General features: G+C 53.1%; 1 protein-coding gene across 11 annotated transcripts in view; it reads right to left on the minus strand.

The window, feature by feature from the left end:
• KDM2B (lysine demethylase 2B) overlaps positions 1-7,778 on the minus strand; it is a 108,084-nt gene extending 100,306 nt beyond the window's left edge. For 10 of the 11 annotated variants that reach the window (XR_008551891.1, XR_008551889.1, XM_054695366.1 and 7 more), the window contains exons 1-4: positions 6,851-7,126; positions 5,689-5,833; positions 2,821-2,899; positions 1,591-1,637 (exon numbers count right to left, since the gene is read on the minus strand). Coding sequence is in view for 9 of the 11 variants with exons in the window: in XM_054695366.1 (XP_054551341.1) it covers positions 1,591-1,637; positions 2,821-2,899; positions 5,689-5,833; positions 6,851-6,883 (304 nt within the window). In the remaining 2 variants the exon portion in view is untranslated. Of the gene's footprint in view, positions 1-1,590; positions 1,638-2,820; positions 2,900-5,688; positions 5,834-6,850; positions 7,127-7,661 lie in introns of those variants that run through there. The other variant, XM_054695369.1, reaches the window with a different exon arrangement.
• Between the last annotated feature and the right edge of the window lie 13,533 nt (positions 7,779-21,311).

Below are 21,311 nucleotides of genomic sequence, written 5' to 3' on the forward strand. Positions count from 1 at the left end.
ACAAAGCACCAGGCACACTGGTTCCACGTACGTGAAGTGCACAGACCAGACAAGCCCGTGGGCACAAAAAGCAAACACAGTGGCTGCCCGGGGACAGAGGGCTAGAGGCGCTGGGACCTACAGGGTCTGCTTTCAGGGTGGTGGAAATGTTCTGGAAAGAGGCGGTGGTGACAGCAGCTCGACATGGGAATATACTAAAACACGCCTGAATCATCACGTCAAAATGGTTAAATGTGGATTTTATCTCAGTCTTGAAAAATCTTTCAAACTCCTCTCCTCCCAAGAAAATATCACATCCCATAGCTACCTTCCCTCACCCCACTTTAAAACTCCCCAGCAGGGCCTCCCTGGTGGCACAGGAGTTAAAGTCTCAGCGCTATGAAGGTATCGCTAGCCACTGCGGCCTGAGTTTGATCCCCGGCCAGGGAGCTACCCAAAGGGCGCAGCAGACCTCTCCTGTCTCCCCGCTGCTGCCCTCAGTAGTGTATTTCAGTAGATCCACCTGTTCTGCTCCCCACTCTGTTTCTTACCCCTCACCCCTCTGGCCTACAGCCCAGCTCTTGTACGCATAAATAAACAAAAGTAAATCTCTAAAAATACAAAACAAAACAGTAATTCCCCAGCGGCTTCCCATCACACTGGAGTGAACCCCAAATCCTCCGCCAGGATCTACAAGGCCCTGAGGGCTCTCCCATCCTTCCCCTCGATCATTTGGTTCCTCCCCTACGTCCTGGCTTTGCCCTGGCACATCCCTGTATCTAGAAAGTTCTTTCCCACAGCTGGCTTCTCATCCATCAGGAATCTGTCCAAATGTCCTCTCCTGACCCTGTTCCACCCCGTCACCTTCCAACCCATCACTCTGCTTTATTTCCTCATAATCCTTATCACCCTCCAAATAACAACAAAAAAATTTTTTTTTAACTATGCACTTCACTGTTGCCTGTCACCACAACCCAGGGGGGCAGGGATCTTGTCTGTTGGGTTCTGGACTTGCTTGTCCTAGGAGCTACTTGGGAGACACTTTTGGAACGAGTGGATTTATTGAACAACTTCCTGTAAAATCTGAGTCGCGCCAGGACCAGGTCGGGAATCAGGGCATTGAGCAATCAGCCTCTCTCTGCAGGTGCTCAGGGGGTTAAGAAGGGCTTTCTGGGCGCTGGGTGGCAAGCCCCGCCCGGGCCTGCCCAGAACCCTAGGGAAGGAAGCAGGGGGCATGATCCCTCCCCTCCCAAGTCTGAAAGTCTTCTGGGGTCACAAAGCACCCAGTGTTTACCCAGCAACCCAGAAATACACGCAAAGGGGAGATCTAAGATGGTGCTGCTGACACCCAAGCTGGAGGCTCGGGGCCAAACCGGCCTCATAAAACCGCACTGGCAAACACAGTCCCCTCCGGGTTCTCACGACGCTGCAATCTGACCTGCTCTCCCCTTCAGACGGTTGCCTCTCACACCTGCTCCTGCCTCCTCCTCCTCCCGTGGGGGCTTTCTTTTCAGAGCAGTTAGAAACCTACACAGGCAGGTGGCAAAGGCCTCTTGGCCCTCCTCTCCCCGCCCCACCCCTGCAGCACGGCCTGCACCGCCAGCCACTTACCCACTAGGAGTTTGACATCCCGGACTGTGAAATCAGGGTCAGGCATTCTGGAAAAAGAAGAGCAGACACTGGGTAGGAAGCCGGAAACAGCAGCCAGGCCCACTCTGGGAGTGGGGGGGCAGCAGACATTTTCCCCAGAATGGTCTCGCATTCTCAGTTTGGGAACCGCAAATGAGATACCCCAGAGCGAGGGTGATAGATCGGCTGGTGCCTTGAGAGGGTCACCCCTGAACCCAAGAGCTCCTTCCTCACCCCAACAGGTAAGCAAAATCCCCTCTCTCTCCAGACACCTGACTCAGCACTGCTGTGGACAAGAGGCTGGGGCAGCCAGTGTCCTGGGCTTGGGGGCGGCAGGGGACACTGACATGGGCCATCGTGGGCAAGTGGAGAGCTGGGCGTGTAAACACTGCCCCCTGTAGGGTGGGTGTCCTCTCTGTGCCTCTCCCTCTAGAAAACACTGTCCATGAGGAGCTGTATGGAAGCGAAAGGGGCTGTTTCAGTGCAGAGGATAAGAAAACACGTCATTCCAATCCCAGGGATTTGATAAAGATGGTGTTGACATTCGCTATTAACAACGATGCCGGAAGGTTTCATTTCTGCTCCTAGGAACGAGCCGCTGAAGCCAGTCTGGCAGCAGATGCTAGAGTGGGAGGCAGTCTGGGATGACACCCTCCCCACCCCTGCCCAAGGGGCGGAAACCTGTTCTTCCAGCCTGCCTGGGGATCTCTCCCCCACCTGGAGCTCTGACAGATCTCCAGGAGAATGAAAGCCAAACAAGACACAGTGGGGAGGGAAGGGGAGCCTTGGGCCTAGCATCTGAGGAAACGCCCTCTATAGAAAAGGACCAATTTCCCGCATGGGAGGAGTCTGCGTGAAAGCATGGGCCCAGAGGCTGGCTGCCGCCTATCCGGCTCAGGCCCTGCCTCGGTTTCCCGACTTGGCGCAGGGAGCACAATCTCTTCCGGAAGTCACTGCAGGGAACTCGGTGGGCAGGGAAGTTGGCACTGTTGAAGCGCCCTAGTCCTCTCTGCCCAAACTCCCTGCAAAAGAAAAGACCAGGCCTGGGGGCAATCTCCCCCTCTTGTCAGACTTGGAACAGGACAGTGCTGTCCCCAGACAAGGAAGAAATGTGCCTCTCAGCGGGGAGAAGGGGACGAAATGGACAGAATCTGTCCCAAGGCGTGTCAGGGAGGGAGATGGGGGAAGAAGCGACGTGTTTCAGCAACTTACTTAATTCCCAGTCCATCCTTTTCCCGAAATATCAGGGGGACCCTGAGAGCTTCTTTCTGCACGTACTCATAGTTGAAATCTGTTTGGGTATTGGAATTAAAACCAGTTGGTTAAGTCGTGAAGGAGCAAACGAAGCGTGATCAGTTGGTTAGGGGAGAAACGTGACGGAGGAAGGGGCAGGGGAGGGGTGAGACGAGACGCAGGCACCAGCTCAAGGCAAAGGCTCCTGGAAAATGACAGAGATGGATTCGGCAAAGCTCAAGAGAAGCCATGCCAACTCTCAGCGCCTCTGCCTACTCAGCCATTCCCTGCGTGCCCCACGGGTCAGAACTTGTCAATGAACAGCTCAAGGCCGGTGAGGGGTAGGGAGGGGACTCGGTAGAGAGCCCCAGACAGCGAAACGCATCCCCGGCTGAGCTCAGAGAGGAAAGGGATGGCAAAAAATTGAAGAATGCCACCTGGGAGGATCTGAAGCCCCAGAGAGGAGGCTGGGAGGAGGGTTCTCATTGTAGCCGAGCATCAGGGAAGATCTGATTGTAATATCCTGCATGGTAAAGGGGAGAGGGGGGGAGCCGGTTTCCCTGGAAACTGTGTATTTGGTGCCAAAATAACTAGGGAACTGGGCACAGCTTTGTTGTCTTAATAGTGAAATTCGGCTGGGGCGATCATAATACTGCTTCCGCGGGATAAACCGAGAGGGATGCCCCCCAAGTGCAGGCGTGCGTAGGGGGCATATGGAGGCCCAAAGAAAATCCCCAGAACATTTTCTGTCTGGGGTTTGTCTGGTGTCGACCCCCAGATCCTTCTGGAACACCCTGAAGGACGACGAAGGAAGCCTGAGTTCCAAAAGCAAGGGATCTAAAACCAGCCATACCCCTGATTTCTGAAGGCTGGGACAAACCCTCACCTCCCCCAAATCCACAGGTCACTGAAGCCATCCACAAGGGCACCAGCCCTCCCTGGCCAGTCAGAAGGGTGACAGAAGGGATCCCAGGCCACTGAAGCGCTGCCCCGGGGAAACAGTTCACCAGGGCAGCTTGGGGGGAGGAGGCCAAGGGCTCAGAAGAGAGGCCGAGAACAAAACCCAGAGCTGGGGAAAGCCCCGACCTTAGAGCTCAGATCCCCAGGGGCTCAGACTGAATGGGGATTCCTAAGGATTTAAAGGCAGAGAAGTTTAAGAAGCTTCTATTTTGAATCCTGGCTAAGGGCTCCTTCTGTTTCTCAGCTCCTCCCTCCAGTTTTGGGGCCAGATCTGAATTAACTACCAAAACCCTAGGGCCCTCTCCTTTGAAAAGAGCTGGGACAGCAGATTTAAGGATACACTTTTAGAGTTCCCTGGTCAGAATCTCCCCCTCCCACCCCCCTCCCACCCCCAGGCTCAGCATTAACTTCCTCAAATGAGCCAGAGAAAACACTCTGAGATCCTGGGCTGAGAATTCTTCACAAATGACTAGGAAGAGTTTTCATTGTTTCCTCATAGGATCCACCAAAAAAACTCAGCAAGATGGGGAAGAAAGGAGAAGAATTAAAATCCCATTTGTGCTAAGGAAATTTAAATGTGTTTGAAACTGGTGCTCAGGACAGCCCAAAAGAGCCCTTCAAGACCTGGCAAGTTGGAAGAAATTTCTCCTTCCCTCCCCCCACCAATGCCCCCAACCTCCAAAGCCCAGCACCCCAGGAAGCAATGGGCACAAAAGAGAAACTTCAAAAATGCAAAACCAGGCTGTCTCTTCCAGGGGCTAACCCCACAGCCCCAGCCAGTCAACCAGAACCTAGAGGCGGGAGGCCTCCCCCTTATCAGCTCATTGAGGGATAGAAGGGTTTTCCAAGAGCGCTGGGGGATAAACAGAATGGAAAGGAAGTGGTATAAAGGAGACTCAAGGGGGGCGGGGGCGAATTTACAAACCCCAGGAGGGCACAGGGAGATGCCTGGGTAGGCAGGGGCACAGAGCCTTGGAAGGGCAGAGAGCCTTAGGAGGCCTCAGACCCAAGCCACAGGGTCACCCCAAAGTCTGAAGGACACCCCCATACCTTCCCAGTATTAGGGTCAGGGGGAAACTCAGGCCCTGAAGGACTCGGGGTGGAGTGGCACCCCAACACCCCCAGAGGATTCCCAACTTCTGCTCTAAACCGGCAGGGGGACAGAGTTCTGAAGCTCACAGGCCTGGAAAGAGACACCCCCCCCCCCATGTCCCAGAGGGGTATCCCGGGTCTTCCAATCCAACTGTCAGGCACAAGAAACTCAGCCGAGAGTCTGGGGGGGTTCACGCCCTTGCCGCCAGCCCCCACTGGAAACTGTCACGGGCTCCCGCACGGGCCCCGGCCAAGTGAGGTCCGCAGCCCCCGCGCCAACCTGCAGAGCCACGCAGTGTGGGCTCCAGCCCACCCCAGGCTCGAGGGCCGGCACGCGCGACCCGGGCGCCCCGGCTGCACTCCCGCCGGGCCAGGTCCGACACGGCGCGGGGCGGGGCGGGCGTCTGGCCCGGGGTCCCCATCCCCAGAGCCCCCCGGGTGTCCGCCCCGCTCCCGCCAAGTCTCCGCGCCGCGCACCTCCAGCCGCCCCAGGAGCGGGGCGGCCCGGGAGGGGCAGAGCGCGGCGCACCCGCCCCCCGCCCCCCGCCCGGGCCCCGGTCCCTCTGCCCGCCCGGCCCGGCTCGCCCGCCGGGGGCTGCGCTGGGCGCGGGTCGGGCCTAGGCCCACGCCCGGCCACGGCGCCGCCCGCCGCCTCCCGCGCCGCCCCCCCCGCCCCCCGGGCTCGGCCTCGTGTCGTCACCGGATCCCCTGGAATGGGGGACGCGGCGCGAAATACGAACCCGGCCGCCGGCCGCTCCTGCCCACGTGCGCGGCCGCCCCGCCGGCGGCGCTCACCTTTGCCCTCCATGGCGAGCACGAAGTCGCCCTGGTACAGCTGGCTGCGCAGCTTCTCCTCCAGGCTGAAGCCGCGCGCGCCCACGATCTCCTCCACGTCCGACAGGTCCTCGTTCTCGTCGTAGCGCTGGCGGTCAATCGCGCGCTGCGGGGACCCAAACCGGAGAGCCCGGGACATGGCGGGGGGCGCCCCTCGCGCGGGCCGCGCCCGAGCAGGTGCAGGTGCCGCGCGCCCCCCGCACCCCGCGACCGCGACCCGGGCCCCTGGGCGCAAACGCCGAGGACGCGGGGCACGAGGCTCCCGCGCGGGGCCGGCACCCCCCGGCTCGGCCGCGCGCGGCGCGGGGCGCTGCCCTCCGCACTCCCGCGGGCCGCGCAGGGGCGCGCCGGGGCCTCCCCGCCCGCCCCCGCCCCCGGGAGGCGTCGCGCGGGGCCCCCGCGGCCGGGCCGGTTATGTAACCCGCGCCGGGACTCGGAGCGCGGCCCGCCGGGCGGCTGTAGGCCCCGGAGCAGCCGCCGCCGCGCCCGGCCCGGCCCCAGCACCGGCCCCAGCACCGGCCCGGCGGCCGCGGCGGCGGAGCGGGGGAGCCGGAACCCGGGCCGGCGGCGTCTCCGCGGCCGGAGCCGCCCCCGAGCTGCCGGGGCCGCCGGGAGCCGCGAGGGAAGGGCCGAGCCCCCGCGCCCCCCGCCCGCCGCCCGGGCCGGGGAAGGGGCGGGGGGGCCGGGCCGGGGCCGGGGGCGGCGGCCCGCCACAAAGCTCCCTCGGAGACCCCAAACGCACCAGCAGCTGCCTCATCGCCCCGCGAGCGCGCGCGCACACTCACTTCCTAAGGAGGCTCCCCCCGCTCCCCGCATCCCGGCCCCCCGCCCGGCGCCCGGCCCCGCAGCCCCCGGATGCCGGGCGAACCCCGAGCCCGCTCAGCTCCCCCTCCACGCCTGCCCCGGCCGCCCCCGCCCCACTTCAGTGTCTGAGGCGCCGCGCCTCGCGAGGGACTGGCGGGGTGAGCTGCTCGCTTCCTTTGCATGCAATTTATTATATTTTTTTCCGGTCCTCTTGCAAAATACAGAAAAGGAAAGAAAAGGCAGCAAGAAACGAGAGCAACCAAAACAGCCCTAGCGTCCACCAGACACAGATTTGCAGAAAAAAAAAAAAGCTACACACCAATCTTCTTCCAGAGTCTTTCTCTGCCTCCATTTTTTTAGGAGAGTTCACCAATTAATTGTCAACACTCCTGCCCCCCGCATTTTGGCGAGGGGAGCGGGAGGGAGACCAAAGACAACCAGCCCCACGTCAGGACAGAGCGCGAGCCCGGGCCGCGGTCTACAAAGTTTTGCACCAACACTTAAGCGGATCCGCTTGCAAAGTCCTAGGAAACCATTTTCCGCAGTCGGGGGGGCGGCGTCGACGTCATAATCCCCGGAACGTAAACATTGTTGCCGCTCGCGCGCGGAGCCGCGGCCGGGGGGGCGCGCGGGCGGGGGCGCGGGGGGCGGGGGGCACCGGCGCCGCCAGCCCGGGCCCCGCGCCGTGAGCCGGGTCGCGAGCGCGCGCTGCACGCAGGGCCGGGCCGGGCGGGCGCGCGCCCCTGACTTTCGGAGGCCGGGCGGGCCGGCGCGGCGCACCCCGGAGATGCCGCGCGGGGGAGGGGCGGCCTGCGCGCCGGCCCGGCGGGAGGCGCGGAAATGCCGGCCCCGCGGGCCGGCGCGGACGCCCCCGGGGCCGGCCCCCACCACGACCCCCGCCTCCACCCCGGCCCCCGGGCGGGCGGGCCCCTCTTCCTCGCCTGCACCCCCCGCCCCGTCACCTACGTGGCCGACCCCAATTCAAAGCGTTTTGTGGATCTGATTTTTGTTTCTTTCCTGCTGCAGGTCTGGGGGAGGGGGAAGGGGGCGCGTTTCTCCAGACCCCTGAGGCGGTCCCGCCAGTTGGAGGCGAGCTGGGGGGCGCGGGAAGGCGCCGCGCCGCTCCCTACCTGTGCGCACTGCATGACTTTTAAACTCCCGGGCTCAGAGCTCTGGACCCGCGCACTCGGGCCCACGAACCGGCCGGTCCGGCCCGGCCTGCAGCCCGAGCGGGCCGGGGTCGCTGCCTTTCATTCATTCACCCCCCGCCGCCGCGGGGTCCCCTCCCGGGCGGCGAGCCCCGCGGCCGAGGCTGGACACTTTTTAAAGGTCCCAGCGTCCGCCGAGAGGAGGAAAAGGTTCTCAGGAGCGAGAGGCCGAGAGAATCGGATCTGGCGCCTCCTAACGCGGCCGGCGAGCAGGCGAAGGGTGAGCCCTCATTGGCTGTTTGCGGGGGAGCACGTCGGAGCAGAGGTGCAGAGCGCTCTGGGATGGGGCTCGGGGAAGGTTGGGCGCCCCTCGGTTCACCCTATGGGGTTTCTCGATGGAGGGCTCCGCACCCTCCGTGCCGGCAAGGGGGTGCTGGGAGAGCTGGGTGTGCGTCCCCGTCCACACACCCAGCTCGCTGTGAGCACCCCCAGGACGGGCACCCCAAATGGGGTGCCCACGATGAACCGCCATCAGGTCGACTTGGGTTGTGGCAAAAGCTGGCGCCAAACGTTGCTCCAGCCCCACTAGGCCCGATGCTTGGGAGGAAAGATCTGGATGAGATAAGGTGGCCCCGGGAGACGATCGAGGGGCGAAGTCGGGGTTCCTAACAGGCTCCCCCAAGAAAAGAAAAATTTCCCATACTTTCCATTTTATTTCTGCGTCCCCCCTGCGGGCGGCTGCAGCAGGTCACCGGCAGGCAGGAAAGGCCGGGCCGGGAGAAGGCAGGAGTGGGGCTGCTCTGCGCTCAGATGGCCCCGCGTCAGCAGCCCCAGACAGACGTGGGGAGGAAGTGGCTTCCCATCAAAGATCGGATGTGAACTGTCAGCTCGAGTCCTCACCCCAGACGCAGCTTCCCCCTCACACACCTTAAAATTTCCTGTTCTGTCTTTCTCTATTCTTTCCCACCCACTCCCCAAAGAACCGTCTCTGAGGTTTATTTTACTTCAAGTCCACTAGCTGTTTCGCTCTCTCTTTTTTTTTTTAATCTTTTTTAAGTGGGGATGAGGCTGGCAAACATGAAAAATTTGTTTCCAAACTGAAATCGCCCACGCTGGCTTAGTAAGAGTGAGAGGATTTTTGCCTTCAGCCTGTCAAAGAACCAGGGACCATTTCATTTGTTTCTCTCACCAGCGCCGACAGCCAGAGGAACCAGGAAACAGACTCAGAGGGGTAAAGCCACTGGCCCAAGATCACACAGCCTGGAAGTGGGGTTGCTGGGGCTCACACGCCCGCCTGGCTTGGTCGCCATGTGCTTTCACTGCTGCTGACACCTTCGCTGCTCCCAGTTAATAAGCATCCTCAAAGGAAGGGTGAGGGTGTACGGGCTGGAGGGCCCTGAAAAGTGAGTTAAGCGAACTAGAAGGCCTGAGCTCCGGTCACTCCTCCTATAGGCCCTTCTCCCTCCCTCTGTGGCCTCCTGGTGTCCCCTAAAGCTGGTGTCGGGAAAGATCCTATGGCAGGCACCTTCGTGTGAAAACAGCTCGTCCATATATCACCTCAGTGGGGAGTTCCTGGCCTGTCAGAGTGGGAAGGGGTTAAGCAGTCACCTAATTTAATCCCCTCCCTTTACAAACCGCGAGGAAACCGCAGACCCGAGAGAAGAATGGGCCAGCTGGGGGTTTGTTCCCCTTTGACTCCCCCAGAATGCCTACCCTGCCCCTGGTCCTAAGTGGTCACTCCATAAATGTTGCACCCTTGATGGATCACCTTCCCCCATGATATTTGCATTTTCCCTTTATCAGTAATTGGCAGATGAAAGGCTTTGTCCTCCTGTTGAAAGAATTCCAGGCATTTGCTCCTAGTGGGGGAGGAGGTTATTTTGGGCCAAAGGGGGAAGGGCCCAGACCCTGGACTCCGGGTGTTGGCTAATTGTGCCCCAGAAGACTGGGACCCTAGGTGAGGGGGGGAGGGAAGCCTCAGGGGCTGAGAGAGGGACTGTTTCCAGTAGAAAAAGAAAAAAAAAAAAAAAACTAAAACCAGGTCTGTTGTATTTGAAACTTAATCGTGATGACTTCCTTGATCTTCCTGTTCATTCTTACCAAAGGCCCGTCAAACCCTGGCTGTGGGGACCCCGTTCATTCGTTTCTTCATTCACTAGAGGTTGATGGAGTAGCTGTGTGCTCAGTTTTTAGATAACCTGGCTGGGGAGCGAGAGGAGCCACAGTGGTGCAGGGAGTTAGGAAGGTCCCACCCTCCAAAAACCAGAATCCAGAATTTTCAAACACTTAAAAACTGAAGCTGAGGTCCTGCTGATAGATAATTACAATTGCTCCTGGTTTCGAAGAAGTTTCCGTGTTTTGAAGCACAGCCACCCACATTTGCTATTTCTGAATCCTCACCGGAGGTGTAGGAGGGTCTGTCCTTCCCCACCTGGATCGCTGAAGCGCAGAGAAAGCTTCAGGTGCCCACATTTTACAGTTGTGAGAGAGCAGAGGCAGGATTTGAACCTAGAGCTTTTAGGAATCCAGAGCTCACTGGTTTTCCCACTCTGCTTCCCTGCTACCAACTAGCACGGGGCAACGGGCAACTTGTGCCTTGTCTGACACAGTCCTCTCTTGCCACAAGGGACCATTGAGCATTTGAAATGTGGGCCAGGGGATTAAGGAATAGGCTGTCAGCTTTGTTTGAATTTTAAGTAAATTTATATAGCTTATTGGACAATGCATCCTTAGAGTGTTTTCCAGTATTTGTCTTAACTCGCCCACCAGCTCTCCAAACCTCAGGGTCTGAGCTGGCGTTAGGTTCCCACAGTCAACTTTCTAGAAATATTTGTGGAATGAATGAAGGGTCCCAGAATAAAGAAAGTATTAGAGGGATGAGGTGGACAGGGGCCGGGGTTTATCTGCAAACGTTTCCTTGAACAGGCCATCTGGTACCCTGAGTGCCTGCCAAGGACAAGGCACGTGGGCACCTGGGGCAGCCAGTTGGATGAAAGATGGTCCCACCTGCCCAGATCTGACAAACTTCTCAAGGACAGATCATTGGCAATGTGGCAGGGAGCCTCAGAAATGGATAACCACCTCCCTGTAAAACGTTGCCATCCACTGTAGCCCTGTTGGCAACAGAAAAAGATTGAAAACGATCTAAAAGTTAGGCAACGGGGGCCTCCCTGGTGGCACAAGGGTTAAGACACAGCCTATGAAGCTAAACTCAGCCACTGCAGCACGAGTTCCATCCCCAGGCAGGGAGCTGACCCACAAGGCACAGCAGACCTCTGCTGTCTTGCCTGCTGCTCCCCTCAGCAGTGTATTTCAGTACATCTGCCTGTTCTGCTCCCCACTCTGTCTCTGGTGAATCCTCTCACCCCCCCCCCCACAACTCTGGCCTGTACCCCAGTTCTTGTATGCATGAATAAATAAATCTTTAAAAAAAAAAAAAGTTAGGCAACTGACTAATTCTTGTCTGCCCAAGGAAATGCTATCAAATCATTAGAAAGAAGGCAGCCCTATGCGTTAATGTGGAATGATTGTATCACATTTTTAGGTTAAAACAAAACAAGATGCAGAAGACTGGTACCAGGTTCAGCTGACCACTTACAGAAACCAAAGAGGACATGTCTACATCTTAATATTTACTTTATATGTATAGAATTTTCTTTGGAAAGAAATGCAACCCCAAAATGGGGGAAAGAGTTGAAAAAAGAGAAGAAAATCAATTCTTTGGTACATAAATTTTTTAAATGGAATTATTATTGAAGTAACATTGGTTTATAGCATGCAAATTTCAGGAGTACAGCTTTATAATTGGACAACTATAGTGCTACACCATTATCCAGTATGATATTTTCCTCATGTGTGCATTAGTGTGCCCCAGCTTTGGCCCTTTAATTGACTTAATTTCATTTTCTATGCTGTCATATCTTTTGGTTTGTTTGTCTGTTTGTTTGTTTATTTGTTTTTAAAGATGTATTTATTCATGCATACAAGAACTGGGGTACAGGCCAGAGTTGTGGGGGGTGAGAGGATTCACCAGAGACAGAGTGGGGAGCAGAACAGGCAGATGTACTGAAATACACTGCTGAGGGGAGCAGCAGGCAAGACAGCAGAGGTCTGCTGTGCCTTGTGGGTCAGCTCCCTGCCTGGGGATGGAACTCGTGCTGCAGTGGCTGAGTTTAGCTTCATAGGTTGCATCTTAACCTCTTGTGCCTGTAGTATCTTTTGTTGGACTAAGTAGGTGTATTTATTATCTACTCAAAAATCAGCATCTTTTTTGAGCCTACAAGATTCCAAATTGGGCAAATCAAAATCAAATACATATTGGGGAGGTTTATATACTTAAGTAGTAAGGCATAAATAAAAGCAAAGGTGCAGTTAACATAAACTGCAGGAAAAGACTGAACTCTGGGGCAGGGAGTGGGAACAGTGAGAGGCTGGTGATTCCCTTTCTGAATCTAGAAGGGGTGCCTTTAAAATGGACCTAAACAAAAAAATAAATTGGACTGAAACAATTTACAAAATCTGTTGTCATTGTGAAATAGCCCACAATTTTTAAGTTTCTTAAAAATTACTTTAGTCTTTTTGGCCATCTCTATCCAGCCACTTTCCCTCCCACACTCCCAGCACAGCAAACTTGTTAACATTAACACCTCTTAGAGTGTTATAGGACAGGGAGAGGGGCAGCCCAAACCCCGCAAACCTGCCTGTTCTAAATGGGTTCTGCCATCCGCCGCATCAACACAAAACATAGGAGACTTTAATGGGAAGGAACTTTACTAAAACTAGGAAACAATACAGGTAAGGCAAAGAATCTAGTTTCTAAATGAAGCACCCAAAGTGACCCGTCCCCTCGTGGGTAAAACGTCATCCAAATGGGATTGGCCCAGAGCAAGGCCCCAAAGCCTGCCACAAGTCTAAAGCATCTTCCAGTGGGGACCCACAGCAAAGGGTCAGAAACAACCAGACAAGCCCGGAAGGAAAAGAGCAAAATCAACATCAAGATAAAAGCTGCCATGGTCACCTCCCCACGGGTCTCACCCACATCTGTGTCACCCAGTCCACGACCAAAAGACAAGCGCAGTTTCTTCACGTGTCTCTAGGCTCCATGCGCCTCCTCCAGGTCTCCTGGCTCCATCCTGCTCCTTCCTCAGCCTCTTCTCCTGCTTCTTCTCTTCCTGCTCAGCTCCACCCTCCCTTGGGTGGGGCAGGGAACCTCCCCCTTTCCTGGGGACCACCCTGTTACAAGAGGACACCCTCCCAGAAAGTTTATGCATTTACAAACAGCTGCTTGTATTTTATTTTATGTCCCACAGATACAGACACACCTTCTTAGCCTTTCTTTTTCACTCCCTAACATCTAGGAGGTCTACTATGTGTAGAACTGCCTTATGCTAAAATATCAGTTAAGGATGAGGGAAATCGAGTATCTTGATGCAGAAGAAGTTCAAAATTGCTCCCAAAACTTTAAAGAAAAATTGGTGAAAACACGAGACAGAATAATATTATGTGGTAATCCATTTATGTTAAGACAAACACTAGGGCCTCCCTGGTGGCTCAAGGGGTTAAGACGCAACCTATGAAGCTCTCCCCTGGTCATCCAGGGAGGTACCCACATGGCACGGTAGAACTCTCCTGTCTAGTCCACTGCTCGCCCTCAGCAGATCCACCTGTTCTGTTCCCAACTCTGTCTCTAGTGAATTCTCTCACCGCCCACACCTCTGGCCTATACCCAGCTCTTGTATGCATTAAAAAAAAAAATCATAAATAAATAAATCAAATAAAACTCTAGCTGGGTAGTGTTGTACAGATACACCTAAAGGAGAAAAACAAAACTTGAAATGGAGAAGCAAATCGTTCTGTTTGATCACTTCCAAGAGGGGAGGAAATGTGGAGGGCTTTCCACAGAAATTGTGGAAAATTGTGCCCTTTTAAATTTTTCGAGGACTTCAAACTAAGGCATAGAAAATAAATACAATAAATAGAGTGAGAACTTATGTACCAGGCACCTAACTTCGATAAACCGTGGAATTGTGCCATTATGTTATGTTACTTTTGCAACTTATAAAATATCTTGGGGCAACAAACCAGACTATTTCTTTCACAATGACTGGAATTCCCAAAGAATGATTTTCTCAATTCCTGTAGACTGAAGGCTCAGCGGGAGTCAAAGTTGCAGAATCATATACAGCCTGAGAGTAGGTCTGGTATCTTGGAGAGGGGAAGTTGCTGTCTAAAGAGGTGCTTTTCTGACATGGCTCTTCCTGTGTAAAGACTGGAAGGAATCTTGGAAATTACAGGTGAAGTTCATTAAGGGGTTAAAGCCAGGAAGAAAGTCATAAAAGTTCAAAGATACTTTCAAAACTTGCCACTTTCGATTGATGGGCACGTGTGTTGACCAATGGAAATAAAACCCCAAGCATTACTTCATCATGCTACACTGTCATTGGTTGACAAGCCCAGAGGGTCAGCCAGCAGGGCTGGCAAGTAACCCTTTCAGGGGTGAAATGCAATGCCCTTTACATTCATTTTACTTTCAAAAGAGGAAGGAGGGATACATGAAAAACCTAGAAAGTTTCCCAAAACCTTTAGGGGCCACCTTTGGATCTCGCCTCAAGAGGCAGAGGGTCGCCCCACAAAGAAACACCCGCCAACAAATTTCCGGGAGGAAAGATGTGAACTTTTAAAAATGTGGAATCAGCTGACCGTGAGAGGTAAGAGAAGAAGCTAGGCAAGAAGTTTGATTCACTTTTTGTGCTGTCAGAACAGAAACCAGTGTTGAGGACGATTCCATTAATCTTGCAAAGCGATCAGTCACCGAGAGGATTGAATTGCATTTCCTGCTTAAAGATGTAGAGACAGATGACCTTTGCTGCAGCCCTCAGACCCCCAGTTCACAGCTGGAGAGAGGATGTGTCAGCGTTTACTTTCGGGTCTCACCCTTTCCTTTGTTCAAAATTCAAACTCTTTGTATTCAGGCTGCTGCAAGGGTTTTTAGCTGTTGATGCTGCTGATTTTTTTTTTTTTTTTAAAGCCTCCCACGTCTTGCAACTTCTGAGAAGCAAACTCTCCAGATAATATCTGGAGGTGCCCCAGCCAGGGAACCAGAATAGATGCGGGGGAATTTTAAGTGAGGCCACCGGGCCTTTGGCATTCATGATCGCGCCTGCCCAAGTGCCCTGCGCGCTGCAGGCTGAACTGGACAGAGCCTGGAGTCTGCAAGATGAATAATAACGCCTCGTGTTTACATGGCTCTCTTACAAAAAAGCTTTCACCCGCATTACCTCATGTAAAAGGCACTGCTAGGACAGAAGCATTTACATCAGGGACCATTCAAAATCCCCAAATATAGTGAGCTACTGACCTTGGACAAGACCCCAGACCCAGCCTCAGTTCTCTCATCTGTAAAATGGGGGTGATGCTCTTGTAACAGGGTGGACCCCAGGAAAGGGGGAGGTTCCAGGTTGCCCTCTCCCTGCCCTGTAACACTCTCACAGTGGCAAGAGTTATGCGAAGATTGAAGTTCTATCAAAAGGATCTTGTGTAAACTGTGTCTTCCTTCCAATGAAGTCACCTCCTGCATCTGGTCACGGAAATTAGCTGGGGTTGGGGAAACTCAGTTTTAAGCCCATGGAGAAGACTGGAAGGCAGGGCACCTGGGATGGAAGGGAACGGCCCAGCCTTTCTCTCTAAAATCCTTCCTTTCCCCTCTGGCAGAATCACTTTGAGTTCTTTGAAGAAAACTGCTTTCTATCCAGCAGGCTTTGCATATGCTAATTCCTTCACTGTCTCCAGCCCTGCACCTCTCCATACCGGTTTATCCTGCTGGGATAAGTAGCCAAAGTGAGGAAAGGAAAAGGCCCAAGGAGAGCGCCTGATCATAAAATACACTCAACAAACACTTGTTGAATGAATAAATGAATGAATGCTGCAAAATGCAGAATGTGTCTGTTTCCAACTTGATGGACTGGACCTTAAAGTGAACCTTACCAAGGAAAGCAGAGGTGCTGACAAGCTCTCTTGAAGTGCCATAGACAGGTGGTGTGCCCAGGGAGGTGGCACTCCCACACCTTCCTGACTCCAAAGTCCAGGCTCTCTACTTTGTTCCACACTGCCTCCCGGGTTCCAGATATCTGCTGAGCAGAAAATCACAGAGACCCTGGGGGCAAGGGACCAGCTGTCATCACCAGAAGCTGAGTCCTACAGACACACACTTCCCTCATCTCCCCCCAACTCCCCAACCTGGGAGACCACCCCCTCCCCCCCACAGTAGTGATGCTGGATAGGGGGAGAAGAGGTGGTTATTTGCAGTGAATGTGGCTTCCCCAGGGCTGGGACGCGGCTAATCATTCAGCCAGTAGCCTCTTTTGATGGCCTTATTTGATGAACCAGGTTCTGGAGACTGAGGAAGAAGGAGGGGCTAGAGCATAGAACCTGCTGTAGGGACAGGGCAGGACAGGATCTCTGAGTCAGTGGTCCCAGAACAATGAAGCAGTCTTCATCTTATGCTCTTGATCTCTAGAATCAATTCATCAACCTGAGCCTCAGCATCCATATGTCTCATAGGTAATCATGCTTAATGTCTGCCCTGGGCAGGGCATATACACAGTAGTAAAGTGTTGTGAGTTCTCTGCTCACCCAGGCAGCTTACCTGCCCACCAGATGTCAAGCTCTTGCAAGAAAGTTTTTTGCTCCTTTTGTCTCCACTGCAACCCTAGGCAATAGGGGGCCCTCCAGATTCTCCAGAGGCCTGACTTCTCATCTTACAAGCTTTGAACCTGTGAGGGAAGTGATTTCATCTCTCCGAACCTTATTATCATTTGCACAATGGAAAAATAATAGGTTACTGGGAGGATGAAATGAGATCACAGAAACCTCACTCTTCACACCCACACTTCCCTCTTTTTGTTTTCTCTGTTGCACTGAGCATCTATATTTTATAGATTTTAGTTTTTTAAAAGATTTGTTTTTATTTATACAAGAACTGGAGTTTAAAAAAAAAAGAACTGGGGTACAGGCCAGAGGCGTGGGAGGGTGAGAGGATTCACCAGAGACAGAGTGGGGAGCAGAACAGGCAGACGGACTGAAACACACTGCTGAGGGGAGCAGCGGGCGAGGCAGGAGAGGTCTGCCGTGCCATGTGGGTATCTCCCTGGTCGGCCGGGAATCGAACACACACTGCAGAGGCTGCAGACAACTTCACGGCACTGCGCTCAACCCTCTGTGCCACAGGGGAGGCCCGATTTTATTTATTTTTGATGAATTTTTTCTCCTACTAGGACATGAACTCCACAAAGCAGGGATTTTGTTCACAACTCCTTGAACAGAGCTTGGCAGATGGTAGGTTCTCAGTAAACATTTGTTAAATGAATGAATGGATGGATGGTGATTAGTACTCCATAAAAGTCCAATAATGGCCAATAACATTAATTTATTGTTGTGATTAAGAACTTAGTCTCTGGGTTCTAAAGGAAAGCAGTACAGTTGGCACAGGGTAAATTTAGCATTATAAGCTCCCATCATAAGGATGAGCGCCCTAGCACAGGAAGTCTATCTTTACCATTTACTAGCTGGGTGATCTGGGGTGAGTGATTTCACTTTTCTGAGGCACAGCTTCCATGTGTAAATGGCGGTGCTGACAGTGTCTCCCTGTTAGACTGTGAGTATAGAATGAGATGGTAAATGTAAGTAAGGTACTTAGTAAATGCCTGGCACATAATAAGTGCTCAATAAACAGTAACCCTTATCACTCAGACTAGAGGGAACTTCTGAATCAATCAAACAGTTGCTAAGCAGTTAAAATATGCCAGAGTCCAGCAAGCTCAGTGAGTGTTTACTGAACTTTATCTCTGAGCTCCTCAGGAAAGGGATTGTGTTTACACTGTCATGGTCTTCTCCTCCAGTAGTTGCTAATTAATGTTAAAACAGGCTGGAAAAAATGACACCGTGAACTTGAGTATAAATGAGAACATAGACTAGCTATCAGAATGATAATATCAAGTGTCTCCTATAGGCGGGGCACTCATGTTGAGTTCTAGAGAATCAGCAGGGAGCTTCAACAAACATGGCGGTTATGACTTTCCTGCTGGTGGGGGAGACAGACTTTGTACCCATTTTTGCACAGATAGCTGGAGCATTGTGACTGATAAGTGTCACAGCAGCAAGCTGAAAGGCATCAGGAGCCTTATATATAACATGGTGGGGAGGAGGGGAGAGTGTTGACCTGGTCTGAGGTTGAGAAGGAAATGAGGGAGCTGTCCCAAGGAAATGACGCACAGAAATGAACTCTGAGGAAACAGCTAGGCTAAGATGAAGGAAGTGTTCGCAGCAGAAATATCACAGGTGCAAGGCCATGTAATAGGGGCAAGCGTGTGTCAAAGGAACTGAAAGAAGTCTGCTCTGACCTGGAAGTAGAGAGCTGAGATGGAGGGTAGGGCTGAGATAAAATGGAAAAATGAGGGGCCTCCCTGGTGGCACAAGGGGTTAAGTACAGCACTATCAGGCGATCAGCAGCCACTACAGGGAAGTTCGATCCCCGGCCAGGGAAGGACTCATTGGTGCAGCAGACCTCTCCTGTCTCCCCGCTACTCCCCTCAGCAGTGTATTTCAGTCACTCTGCGTGTTCTGTTCCCCATGCTATCTCTGGTGAATCCCTGTACCCCAGTTCTTGTATGCATAAATAAATAAATCTTTAAAAAAAAAAGATAACAGCCAAGATATAAAACATTCCCAGTGTCTGTCAACAGATGAATATTAAAGAAGGTATGATATCTCTATATCTATCGGTGGAGGGGGACAAGGAAGAAGAAAGACACACTGGCTCCTGATCAAAGGTTTGTCCCCTGGGGTGTAAACACCCTCCTCAGGGTCACCCACATGTGAGCACCAGGAGGTCCCTCTGTTTCACACTTCAGCCATGGAGAAGCCCCAGATGGAGGCCAGTTGGTCAGAGCCCTCAGTGGGCCCATCACCATAGTAACAGGGTAGAACAAGTGATGAGGGAGATCACCTGACAAAAGGAGGCTGATAAGATCTGGAGAGCTGGACCTATGTGCTTGCCTCACTGACGTTTCAAACTGTGGACCTGTGGACCTAATGGCCGACTCTATACAGCAGTGCCAATGAATGCCCTAGAGTTCCAGGCATCCACGCGGAAGACTCTAAACACACAACGTTGACTAAAGGCAAATTGTAGAAGTAGGCACACAGAAACATTTGTATGAAATTCAAAATTGGGGCCTCCCTGGTGGCGCAAGAAGGTAAGTCTCAGCACTATGAAGCTATCAGCAGCCACTACAGCCTGAGTTCGATCCCCTGTGAAGGGGTGACCCACAGGGTACAGCAGACCTCTCCTGTCTCCCCACTGCTCCCCTCAGCAGTGGATTTCAGTAGATCCTCCTGTTCTGCTCCCCACTCTGTCTCTGGTGAATTCTCTCTCTTACACACACATGCACACACACACACCCTGCACCCTCTGACCTACACCCCCGCTCTTGTATGCATAAATAAAATATATACTTTTAAAAAATTAAATAAGGGGCCTCCCTGGTGGCGCAAGGGGTTAAGCACCGCACTATGAAGCAAGCCACAGCCTCTGCAGCACGAGTTCGATCCCTGGCCAGCCAGGGAGCAAGCCACATGGTGCAGCAGACCTCTCCTGTCTCGCCCGCTGCTCCCCTCAGCAGTGGATTTCGGTAGATAGATCCACCTGTTCTGCTCCCCACTCTGTCTCTGGTGAATCCTTTCACCCCTTCCCCCAACTCTGGCCTGTACCCCAGCACTTGTATGCATAAATAAATAAATCTTTAAAAATAAAATAAAATAAAAATCTAAAATGGGCCACAGAAGACAATGGGGCAAAAAAGGATAACTCCCCAAGAGAGGCTAGTAGTTCATTCCAGGAGGCGGGGATAAGAGGGGAAGGTAGAGATTGGACCATGGGAGGTATTTCAAAGAAAGATGCTGGTGATATCGGGTGTTGTCATTGCTGCTGAATCCTCTCACCCCCGCTCCCCCACAACACACACTTCCAGCCTGTACAGCAGCTCTTGTATGCATAAATAAGTAAATCTTTAAAAAAAGAAAAAAGAAAGGAAGGACAATGGGGCTGGTTGTGTAATGGTGTGAAGGCACTTTGTGCCACAGAACCATTTTAAAATGATCAAAATGGTCAATTATGTATATTTTACCACAATTTAACAAGAAGGGAAGAAAGTGTCAGGTCAGAGAAAGGCCCATGATGAGGACCTCGGCCTTCCACCGTTGCTAGGGGGTTGCCTGGATTTTACCAGAATAGATCATGCAGAGATCCAGAAAAGGGATTCCTAAAATGTCAGCCCAGGTAAGGGGGGCTAGAGGGGAGGGGTCAGCCTGCAGAGATTTTAGCTCCCTGGGAGCAGCAGCATCACCATGGAAATGGTGGCAAAAAGTGAAAAGGGGGAATTGCTAGGGGGAAAATGATGTCCTAAGGCTAATCCCATACAGGCTTTGTGGACTCCGCCCCCACCCTAGACCAAAGCCATCAGGACATTGGGAAAGACAAATCCTGTCACCACCAAAGGGAAGGTGGCTGGGACCTGAGGGTGGGGTTAAGCAGCCAGGTTTGGTATAAAAACAGACACATGGGCCTTGGGGGTCCCCTTTTGGCTCCCCGCCAGCTTGCGGCTCTCGGCCAGCCCTCAGAGTGCCATTGGGTTTCCAGGTCGGTGGATCGGGTAGGACGCATCAAAGATTTTATTTCCCTGTTTTCTCCCTGAGTTGTACATTTCCTCATTTCCCTTTCCCTTGTAAATAAACCTTTTACTAACCTTTTGTGTGTGCCTGTAGTGGAATATTAATAAGTCCCTTTTAAGCATGCAGGTGAGGACCCACAGCCAGGCAACATGTTTTATATCGGGGCTGCTCCGTAACAGCACTGCTCTGGCTGGAGGAAGAACTGCCAGCAGGGAAATGGCAGTGATCAGACAACCCCTATGGACTGAGCATGTGCCACAGGCAAAGGTCCTTCCTGGGTGCCCAGGGGATGGATAGGCAGGTAAGAGAGGGAGGGAGTCTACCTGACTTTTAAGGAGTGTGAAGGTGAGAAGATAAGATTCTGGGAAAGGTGCCTGGCAGTACAAGGCGATAAGCGCCCCTCTGCACTCTGAACACACCCACATCATAGCCTTATCTTTGTGTGTCAGAGTTATTTATTTACAGGCCATTCTAACAGGAGGACTGGGGGCTTCTTGAGGGTGTTCATGATTCAGACACTGATTTGGGAGTGATGGTATACAGTAGATGCCTAATAAATGTATGCTGCCTGTATTCAGTAGGCACTCAGTAAATGCTCCCTGAAATTAACAAATAATGCATGAATACATACCTTGCTTTGGGCCTCCCTGGTGGCTCCGGCAGTTGAGCGCTGCGTTGTGAAGCTGTCTGCAGCCTCTGCAGCACCAGTTAGATCCTGGCCGGCTGGTGAGGGTCCCACATGGCGTGGCAGACTCTCCTGTTGCACCCGCTGCTCTCCTCAGCAATATATTTTGTTGGTCTGCCTGTTCTGTTCCCTGCTCTGTCTCTGGTGAATCCTCTTCCCTCCTGTGCATCTGGCCTGTACCCCAGTTCTTGTATAGATAAATAAATAAATACATCTTTAAA

Source organism: Talpa occidentalis, unplaced genomic scaffold (genome assembly GCF_014898055.3).
Source record: "Talpa occidentalis isolate TD23 unplaced genomic scaffold, MPIMG_talOcc4v2.1 talOcc4.14, whole genome shotgun sequence".
Classification (NCBI taxonomy): Eukaryota; Metazoa; Chordata; class Mammalia; order Eulipotyphla; family Talpidae; genus Talpa; species Talpa occidentalis.